We start from the raw sequence: 11155 nt of genomic DNA, 5'->3' as shown, positions 1-11155 counted from the left end.
TAGGTGATATTTGAGCAAAATCTTGTGGAAAACTAGGGGCAGAGGGAATAGCCAGTGCGCACCAGTTACCACCACACTGACTCCCAATATCTTTAGGGCGGGGGTAACAGTACAGTAAGAGTGGCCTCTATACTATTAATATCTAATTAGATATTTAAACATTCATATCAAGCTAACAATTCATCCTATCCTCCTACCTTGATGAATACATTTTCTCAATGATCTGAAAGCCCAGAAGGTGACAGCATTGGGAGGGCTGACCCCTGGCCAGCAGCCCATTCCCTTTCTCTTCCCTCAGGTAGCCCCTCCCCATGTCAGGGAGTTCATGTGTGCAAGTGGACATCCCAGCACCATCCAAGCTCTATTCACCTGCCTCAGAAACAGCTTGGTCCTTGGGATGGACTCTGAGAAGGTGCTGCTGAAAGTGGCCCTCAAAGATTTCTGGGCTCCCCATTCCCAACCGAGGCCTAGAAATGGGGCACAAAATCTGGTAGGCACTGCCATTGCCCACATGGAGATCTGCCCAGGGAGGAGAGGCAGAGACTGCAGGGAGGGGGTTGTCTTAAAAGTGCTGGACCGAGGGCTGGGGCTCCTCTTCCTTTGTCTAAGAAGGGCCATCACCACTTAGTCCACAGGCCCCTTAGACACTGTCACTCACACAAACAAGTACATAGCTGCTTCAGATTACATTTATTGTGGGGTTGGGTGGGGATCCTGGGGTTCGAGGGCAGCAACTGTGGCTGGCGGGAGCTGGCAGGTTGTCCTGGACAGGAAGGTGCACGGGATCCTGGCGGTGCTCAGGGCAGGAGGCGGCGCGCTGGCGCTTGGGGTGCGGGGGTCTCCAGACGCTTCACACGCAGCAGGGCCCCCAGCACACCCTCAGGGGGTAGCTCAGGGCCAGTATCCTGGTCGGCGGCGCGGCGGAGGCGACGCGGGGCAGCGACGGATTCGGTGTCGGCGATTCCCGTTAGGATCCGCCCCAACAAATACCTGCAGTGAGGAGGTGTCCGTGAGTCAACGCCTCGGCCCTAGGACCTGGAGGCCGCCGGTACCTCTAACCTCTCCGGGACCTGGCAGCCTCCTCCCACTCAGGCGTCCAACCGCTTTCTGGAGACAGGTGTCCCTGCCTTCCACTCCAGCCATTCGGACGAAGGGAGCCAGCCAGGCACCTCTGCCCCCACCTAGGGTCCCAGGACCTAGGTGTTCGCACCTCCACCCTGTAAAGAAGGCCCTCCGCCGCTCCTCGCCCCCTTCCTCCCAGGATGATGGCACCCGCCCCCCGACCACCCTTCGTGGAGGTACCTCAGCAGCTCGGGGTCCAGGTCTGGCGTCTCGTCGCCGGCGTCCTCGCCATCGGAGCCTGTGGGGCCATCGTCGTAGACGGGGGGCCGGAGTCTGAGCGCCGCGGCGGGGGCAGGGGCGGGGACAAGCTGGGCTGCCAGGGCCGCCGGGTCCAGGCGGGCGCGGAGCAGGGCGCGGGCGAGCTGCGTGGCGGGCGCGTCGGGGTCGTTCTCCAGGCCCAGGGCCGGGTCACTGGTGCGGGGTGCGCCCCAGATGCGCCGGAGCTGCGCCAGGACGCGCGCCTGCTGATCCTCGGCCTCCTGCGCCTCAGCCCGCGCCCGCTCCTGCCGTTCGGCCTCCAGCAGGTGCGCCAGCGCCCGCGCCAGCTCCTGCACAGCCCCCGCAGCCTCTCCCCTCTGCACCGCCCGCCGGAAGCGGCGGTGACCGCTGGCCTCAGCCAAGGGCGGCGAGGCTGCGCCCAGGCTGCGGGGCTCCTGTGGGAAGACAGGTTGGAGCGGGGAGGTCTTCAGCATTCGCCCGGCCAGAGACTCCCAACCCGCAGGACTCCGCGGACCTCAAATATCCCTAGATGCCACCAAAGGTGCCATGGGCCCTTGAATATGACTAGACACCCCTAAGGCCAATGGAGACCCACAAATATCTCTGGTCACACTTAGGGCCACCAAAGACCCCTAGATTCAACCCCCTCCCCCCATCGCGAACGATTTCCTAGTGACTCAGACCTTGCCCCTCCCCCCCCCCCCCGGGGGCTGCAGAAGACCAGGTTTCTTTATAGGAATAGAGATGGTAGATATGACAGCAATGTATTTCTCTATATTAATGTTGTGGACAATAGGAACTTATATTTGCATTTTACAGATTCCTACTGTCCATTTGTTTTACCCAAAAGGTAGCAGACTGTTCTATGCCTTGTTTTTTGGAATCTTATGTCTAGATCCTACCCTAAAAGCATCCTTTCTTTCTTCGATCCTTCCTTTCTTCTGCTTTGAATCCCTCTCCTATGGATGTACAATAGTTTATTTAACCAATCCAACTGATGAACATTGAGGATGTTTCCAATCTTTTTCTATTCTTATAAATAATGTCGGAATGAAAAACTGTGTTCATATATCATTTATATATCTTTTGTATACATATATCATTTGTATATACAAGTCTATCTGTAAAATAAATTACCCAATGACTAATGTTCAGTTCAGGCAGTTTTAAAGCAATTTCAGTAAGTTTAAAGAAATAAAAGATATCAAAAGTATGAGAAAGGAACAAAAGACCATTAAATGGCCATAAAGGTTTGAAGAAGAGACATACAGAACATTTAGAAAAATAAATGACATTAAAAATTGAATGGGCAAGTTAAACCACAGATTCAGTGCAGTGGAAGAAATAGGATTGAACAGAGCTTGGAAACAGATGCACACACACTGACACTTGCTATGACAGAGGGGACACTGCAGAGCTATGAGGGACAGGAACAACTTCAGTAAATTGTGCAGGAAAAATAAGTGATCTAAATTTGGGAACAATGGAAAGGGAAAAAATTAATTTGACTACATTCAAGCTAAGAATTTCTTTTTATCCCAAGACACCATAAAAAGAATGAAAAGTAAAATCAGAGTAGGAGAATATGCTTGTAACACAAATAATCAATAAAGGAACAGTGTCCAATATACCAAAAATTCCTAAAAAGCAGTAAGAGAAAAGCAAATTAAAGTCTGACTATGTCAAATGTTGATGTCGACATAGGAAAAATGGAGGCTTTTATACATTGCTTCTGGGAACTCAACTGTCAAAATAGTGCTGAGGAACAATTTGGCAACGTCTTGAAAGATACACATATCATATGCCCCACTCCCGGGGTGTTACACCCCAGAGTAGCTTTTGTGCATATACTACTGGACAAAGGTTCATGAAAAATTACAGCAGCACTGTTCATAACAGCATAAAAGTGAAGGGAGGAAAAAAGAAACACCTAGAAACAACCCAAATGTTGTTGCTAGCATATTGAAAATGCATCTATAAATCATGATATACACATACACTCATGATATACTCATAGTGTAAAATATTATGCAGTAATAAGAATAAATTAATTATAGCCACATACTTCAATGTGGATGAATCTCACAATGTGTAAAAAAAATCAAGTTCCAGAATTCCACTGCAGACTGCCTGTTACAACCAGACACCCTGATGACTTCCTAGTGACCCCTAGTGACTACCAGGAGCCAGACACCCAGTATGATTCCATCTCTGTGACGAAAAACTAAACAAGATATTGTTTAGAGATACAGACATAGATGATAAGCTACAAACAAAAGTAAGGGTTAACAGAAAATACAGGATAATGATTATGGAAGAGAGAGACTGCTGTGGTGAAAGGCACCGAGGGGCTTCTAACTATTGGTCATGTTTGATTTAAGCTGAGTAATGGGCACACAAAGGGATTATTTTATCATTATTTCTTACACTGTATATATACATATCTTTAGATATATTCTCATATATAAAGAATACTTTTAAAAAACCATCCTTGATGCAGACAGCCTTGAACTCTACATTATAGAAGGATGGAAAAAAAAAAAAAAAAGAAGGATGTGCTCCAAGTGCCCTTGATGGCCACCACCCCTGAGACCCACCCCAGGGAATCACACACGTCAATCGTGCCCTCATACACACTACTTGGACTGACAAGCCTTGAGATGTCAAATATGCAACCCAACACTGCCACATCCACACTCGGGGGGCTGCACACATTCACACTAACCAATGCTATGCAGTTACAATCGCCAAGCCATCTAGATGCAAGAATACACACCACCCTTAAAGACATAATGCCGCACAGAGAGCAACATCATGGCTCCTCTCTCCACAATGACACAGCTCCACAAAGAAACAGTCTCATCAACACATATACAAAATCCCAGTCTCTCAGTTCAACAGAACCGAAATGGGGTGTGCACCTAGGGGATGCAAAGACCACTCCCTCCCAAACAAAAAGACAATCACACAGACACACACCCAAACACACAGACACACCCATAAGTCACACCATCACCACAGGAATCACAAACACACCGGTGCACACTGAGAAAACTCACACACAGAAGCTTCACACACAGTGCACACCCGGACCCACAATGGCACCTTTGTATGGATGCTCGTAAGCGCTTACATCAAAAGAAACACACAGAGACAGCACACACTCATATCCCTGTCATCACATCTTGCGGACACAGACCGAGGCCCGCATCCCCCGCCTTACAGTGTGCTACGCCCGTGGACAGCGCCACAGGAGGCGGGCGGGGCGAGGCCGGGCCCAGCGCCTAGTGCGGAGGGATGCGCAGGGCGCGGCGGCCAGACGACCCCCAGACACTGCCACCCACACACCCAAGAGACGGAGGCTGGCATGGCCTGGGCGCAAACTGGAGGCTGGACCCCAGGCCCCCATGGCCGATCTCTCCACAGGTCCCGAGAACTGGGGCCAGCGAGGATAAGGGGCCAGTGGCTAGGCACCGACCCTCGCCTGTAGCATCCTCCCCCCACCCCCACCCAGAGCCCTACCCGGGTCGCACCTTTACCGGCCTTGCGCAGAGAGTGCGGGGTGGCTCAAGTAAGCCCAAGAGCAGCAGCACCAAAAGGCCGACGCCCCCGGCCCGCGGCCCGTGGAGCAGTGGCGACCCCGCCATGCTGCCCCAGCGAGCCGGGCTCCGGACGGGCGGACTGACTGGCAAGTGCGCAGCGTCTGAGCTACCCTGCACCGCTGCGGTGCTTTGCGGCTGCGCACGCTGAGGAATCTTGCCCTTCCCTGCCCATCCCATCCTGTCTACGCAGGCGCAGCCTTTAGCTCCCTCAGCCTCTGCATCCTGCCCGTTGCCAAGGAGATGCCCGAGGGGCAAGGTGATGAGCTGGAGCCTTTGATGGCGGTTGCCATGGCAGTCGGAGGCCAGTAGCCAGAGTAACAGACTTTGCTGTCGCCTCAGCAGACAGGCAGGAAAAATGACTCAGTGGAGTGGAATGGAGGTCTGGTCCCCTCTGCTGCCCCACTTCTTGGGGAGGAGATATACGATTTTGTTCATTGGATAAACAGTTACGGATGGCCTATGGACCATGGCCTTTATAGAGTGATGAGTTCAATTAGCTCACCATTCTAAGGTGCTGTCCCTTACCTGCATAAAGCGGTTACTAGTAACTGTCTCCCAGAGTGGCTTTGAAGGTTTAATAAGAATGGTATTTAGAGGACTTCCCTGGTGGTTGAGACTTCACCTTCCAATGCAGGGAGCAATGGATTTAATCCCTCATCAGGAAGCTAAGATCCTACATGCCTCCTAGCGGAAAACATAAAACAAAGCAATGTCATAACAAATTCAATTTTTAAAAAAACTTTTAAAAAATGGCATTTAGTAGGAGCTCAATAAAAGTTCCTTTCTATCCTTTCCTTGTCTCTTTCCCAGTATCTTCATCTCTCCATTGCTCTGTTTCTCTTTCTGACCTTATATGCCCATAGGTCTCTCTGTCTTCCCCTCCCATCTATCTCTTCCTGCCTCTGATTCTTTCTCTCCCTTCATCTCTGCAACCTTCCTCCTGTCTCTGTCTTTATTTTGTTGTCTCTATCTACTTGTCTTCCATAGATACGTAGATCGATTTCACTCATAAATTGTTCCAAAAGGATTTTAAGCCATGTAAAATGATACAGCAAACAAAACAAAACTTTGGTAAAATTTCTGTATCTATAGGGGGAAAAATAACAGGAAGGGCATATCAGTGGTTATTGTGAGTGCAGGGGGAGATGACAGGTGCTTTGTCACATTCTCCTTTACATTTTTCTCTGTTATCTGAAAAAAAGTTTCAATTAATATGTATTATTATTATAACCAGATTTTTAAAAGATATTTTCACTTTGGTTGGAATTTAAAAAGTATGGTAACATGACATAAATCAAAAGTGAATAAAAGAAAGATCCATTTGTGTTGCTGTGAGTATATCTAATCCATTCTAACTGCTTCTACTGTGCGTGCTCAGTCATGTCCAACTCTTGCTCGGTGAGAATACTGGAGGGGGGACCAAGGAGCACCTCACACCCGTGGCAAAGAAGGAGGTGACATGCGGCGGGATGGAGGCTACCTTAGAACAGCACTTGGAGGACACAATGAAGAATCCATCCATTTTCGGAATCCTGTGCACAGATTCACAGGGACTCAATCTAGGTTGCTGCGGAACCCTGTGAGATGAGCATGCTGGGGTGATATCTGTTCTAGCCCAGCAAGCAGCTAAGCTAACCTTGGACCCCACTGATATTCTTGTGGTGTATCTAGAATCAAATAATGGGAACATTATGATCCAGAAGCACGATGGCATCACAGTGGCAGTTCACAAAATGGCCTCCTGACAACTCGTATCAGTTCTCCAGCAGCCTGTCACAGGGACTCATTCATACCTTATGTTAATTATCTTATAGAACTATTAGACCATTCATGTAATATGTATTGAGCACTTTTCTATTAATTTTAGAGTAGGCTGCATTTTGACACTCTGTGAATTGACTTATCAAAATACTAGTTAAGGAAAGTATCATGTTTTGAAGCAACATATTTAGGTCACCTTGTATATAGAATTTTGTTATGTTTAATAAACCTGGTTGGAGGAAAAAGGAGAATACTGGAGTGGGTTGCCAGGGGATCTTCCCAACCCAGGGATCGAGCCTGCATCTCCTGTGGCTCCTGCATTGGCAGGTGGATTCTTTACTACTTGAGCCACCTGGGAAGCCCCAAAATCCTTATACACATCCACTTATGAACCTGAAGATTATATGCTCAGGGATAATGTAATGGACACACAATTAAGATGGCCCCCATGATCCTTGTCTCCTTGTATTCTCATCCTTGGGTAATCCCCTCCCTTTGAGTATGTGTGTGTCCAAAGGTGATCAGATGTATGTGATTACATGTAGATAATCATGTTAAAAATGAGGTGGAAATGATCAACTTGTGAGGCAACTCCCACTCCCTTTCATGAAACAATTGACCACTTTGGAGAACCTCACATGGCAAGGAATAGAGGGTGGCCTTTAGGAGCTAAGAGTGACCCCAGCTGACAGCCAGCAAGAAATTGAAGCCTTCTGTCCTATGACTGCAAGGAACTGAATTCTGCCAACAACCTGAGTGAGCTTGAAAACAGATCCTTCCCCAGACGAGCATCAAATGAGACTGTAGCCCTGGTCAACACCTTCATTTCAACTTTGTGAGACCCTAAGCAAATAACCCAATTAAACCATACCCTGACTCCTGTCCCACAGATACTGTTAGTTACTGTTTTAAGCTGAGAAGTTTATGGTAATATTGTTACACAAAAGATAATCTGAATAAAAGAAGACATGTTTCATTCTCTTGGATGAGACTATTTCATATTATAACTATTTCAGTTATATCCAAATTACTATATAATTTCTATATAACCTTAATTTAAATCCCAGCTGAACATTTTAAGGAAAATCAATAAATCTTATTCAATAAAGTATATAAAGAGTCCACACAAAACTTTTACATGCATGTTCAAAGCAGCATTTTTCATAATAGCCCCCAAATAGAAACAACTCAAATATCTGCCAACTGATGACTGGATAGACAAAATGAGGTATATCCATAAAGTGGAATATTACTCATCCATAAAAAGAAACAAAGTACTGATACATGTTGCAATATGGATGAAACCTGAAAATACGCAGTGAAAAGGAGCCAGACACAAAAAGTCACATAATTTGTGATTCCATTTATGTGAAATGCTCAGAATAAGCAAATTCATAGAGATAGTTGATTAGTAGTTGCCAGGGGCTGAGGGGAGAAGAGAAGGGAACAGGGGTGGCTGCAAATAAGTACAGGGTTTCTTTTTGAGGTGATGAAAATGTTCTGATGTTAGATAATAGTGATGGGTGACCAACTTAGTGAATATACTAAAAACCATTGAATTGTACACTTTAAAATGATGAATCTTGTGTATATGGATTATATCTCAATAAATAAATATCTATAAAAAAGAATAAAGATTTGTGAAGTGCTAAATCATTTCTGAAAAAGATAAAAAAGTAGACTTGACTTATCAGGTATTAGGATGTGTTCTAAGGCCAGAAAGGTAAGATGGTGTATGGAAAACTGAAAGAAAATAAGCTGGAGTCCTACCTCATACCATATACAAACAATAGCTCCGGACAGGTTAAAGATTTTCATGTAAAAGAAAACACTATACATTAATATGCCATGTGACCTAGGGATGGGGAGGGACTTCCTGAACAAAACTTCAAAAGAACAAACCACAAGGAAGAATGTTAATGACGATGTACATATCAAAATTTACAGTTTCTGTTTAATAAATGAACCTATACACAAAGTTAACAGATGAAACAGCAAATATCTATTTGCTGTAGCTGAAATCACCAGAGATTAAACATCCAGAATATAAAAGTGACTTTGAGAAACAGCAAGAAAAAAACAAGAGCCTCAAAGAAAAATGGGCAAAGGATAGGAATAGAAAGCTCACACAAGAGGAAACCCATGAGGTTATCAAGCATGTGAAGACATGCTCAATTTTACTAATCATTAGAGAAGTGCAATTTTTTAATTGAACAAATTTTTCCATTTTTAATAGAAAAAAAGTTAGGCAATATGACTTCTACACTGTAGACTTGTTCCTGAAAGGTAGGGTCCAGCTGCTCACTGCTCAAAAGCCAATAAAATGAAATATTATTTTATATCCATCACACTGGAAAAAATTAGAAAACTGAATCACATGAAATTTGGCAGTCTTATGGAGATACAGGGACTTTCATGTACTGTTGGTGAGAGTCTGGGCTTAAGCAGCCATTTTGGGCAATTGTCTGGCAGTACTCAACCAAATTTAGCCTGTACACCAGAGTTGTCAAGTACCCAGTGTAAGAGGGTCTACCACCCATAGTGGGGGAGGGGGCTGGGAAAATTCCCCCTGAGAAAGGGTATCTATGCTGAGATCTAAAGGTCCAGGAGGAGTTACCCAGGGAGATGGGTATAGGGGGAAAGCATTTCAGGCGAGGGAATTGCACAAGAAAAGGATCTAAGCTGAGAAGCAGCATGGCATGTTCAAGGAAGTGAAGTAAGGCTGGTGAGCCTGAAGCACAGCGGGACATGTTTTAATTCGCTGTATTTTGAAGCCTTCTGAGAGAGTGTGGCAAAATGGTCTAATGAGCAGACACATCTAACTCCCTTCCTTCCCCCAAATTCCCCCAAAGCAACCCCCCAAAATACCTTGAGTGGTGCTTTTCAAGGGAGCCATCAGGGGACCAATTATTCTGAGGCATTCTTTAGGAGACAGATTGCAGATGGAGTCAAGCCATGCAGGGTGGTGGGGTGGGGCGGGGGGGAGAGTTAAGAATCAACCCCCAATTACAATGGATGGGGATAGACTTTTGCAGAAGTAAAAACATAAAAACAAGTCCATTGGCTCTCTGTGGTTGTCATTCCTGCTGTTTGCTAGGATTTTCATTTTTTTCTCCCTTTCAGGACCATGGAAGGTGGGATGATTGTACTTCCTCATGACTGAGTGGAAACAGCCAGTGTGGCTTCAGGCTGGAGCACTTGATTGCCAGTATGAGCTCCTCCAGAGCTCTGTCACTCTAATTCTTTTTATTTTATTTTATTTTAAAAAATTTATTTGGCTGCATCTGGTCTCAGCTGTTGGCACACGGGCTCTCTAGGTGTGGTACAGGGGCTTAGTTGCCTCAAAGCATGTGGAATCCTAGTTCCCTGACCAGGGGATGGAACCCGTGTCCCCAGCACTGCAAGGTGGACTCTCAACCACTGGACCACCAGGGAAGTTGTTCCAGTCTGATTCTTCAAAAATAGCCTGTATTTACTGTTACTCCCAAATTCATATCTCTAGCCCGGGCTTCTTGGGATTCAAACTCCAACTGCCTCCTCAACATTTCTACTTGGGTAGAAAGAAGCATTTCAATGTTAACTTCCCCAAACTCCAACTGTTGATTTACTGTCTTTCAAGGCCTGCTCTTCCACTGTAAAGACAAAAACAAAACAAAAACTCTATTCTTCTCTCAGTCTCCCCCATCTCCATAAGTGGTCCATCATTCACCCAGCTTCTCAAATCAAAAACCATAAAGCATCCTTTTTTTAAAAAAAAATTATTGTAGTATAATTGATTTACAATGTTTTATTAGTTTCAGGTGTACAACAAAGTGAATGTATATGTCTATTTTCTTTCAGAAATATTGAATAGAGTTCCCTGTGCTATGCAGAAGGTCCTTGTTAGTTGCCTATTTTATATATAGTAACATGTGCATGTAGAGCTTTCCCAGTGGTTCAGCAAAAAATAACCCATCTGCCAATGCAGGAGACACAGGAGACACAGGTTCGATCCTTGGATCAGGAAGATCCTCTGGAGGAGCAAGCCACTCCAATATTCTTGCCTGGAGAATGCCATGGACAGAGGAGCCTGGTGGATTACAGTCCATAGGGTCCCAAAGAGCTGGATACAACTGAGCAACTGAAAACACACACACAATTTGTGTATGTTAATCCCAATCTCCTAATTTACCACCTTCCCCCATATATCCCCTTTGGTAATTATAAGTTTGATTTTGAGATCTGAGCTTGTTTCTGTTTTGTAAAAAATTCATTTGTATCATTTTCTATAAGATTCCACATATAAGTGATGTTATATGATATTTGTCTTTCTCTGACTTACTTCACTTAGTATGATAATCTCTAGGTAAATCCATGTTGTGGCAAATGGCATTATTTCATTCTTTTAAAAACCATAAAACACCCTTGATACCTCTCTTTTTCTCACCTCCACATCCAGTCTCTGAGCAAAT

At 45.5% G+C, this 11155-nt stretch overlaps 1 protein-coding gene and 1 pseudogene across 1 annotated transcript; one reads left to right on the top strand and one right to left on the bottom strand.

The window, feature by feature from the left end:
* Positions 1-671: 671 nt before the first annotated feature.
* PCSK1N (proprotein convertase subtilisin/kexin type 1 inhibitor) lies at positions 672-5110 on the bottom strand. The gene is made up of 3 exons (XM_006045705.4): positions 4875-5110; positions 1303-1775; positions 672-990 (listed from the first exon to the last, which is right to left on the bottom strand). Exons 1-3 carry the CDS (start codon positions 4986-4988, stop codon positions 798-800), a joined length of 780 nt encoding a protein of 259 aa, XP_006045767.3. The 5' UTR covers positions 4989-5110; the 3' UTR covers positions 672-797.
* A 1302-nt stretch (positions 5111-6412) lies between these two features.
* Positions 6413-6688, top strand: LOC123332007 (annotated as a pseudogene).
* Positions 6689-11155: the final 4467 nt, after the last annotated feature.

This window comes from Bubalus bubalis, chromosome X (genome assembly GCF_019923935.1).
Source record: "Bubalus bubalis isolate 160015118507 breed Murrah chromosome X, NDDB_SH_1, whole genome shotgun sequence".
Classification (NCBI taxonomy): Eukaryota; Metazoa; Chordata; class Mammalia; order Artiodactyla; family Bovidae; genus Bubalus; species Bubalus bubalis.
Note: the sequence above shows the minus strand (reverse complement) of the source record. Positions and strands in the feature narration are given on the sequence as shown.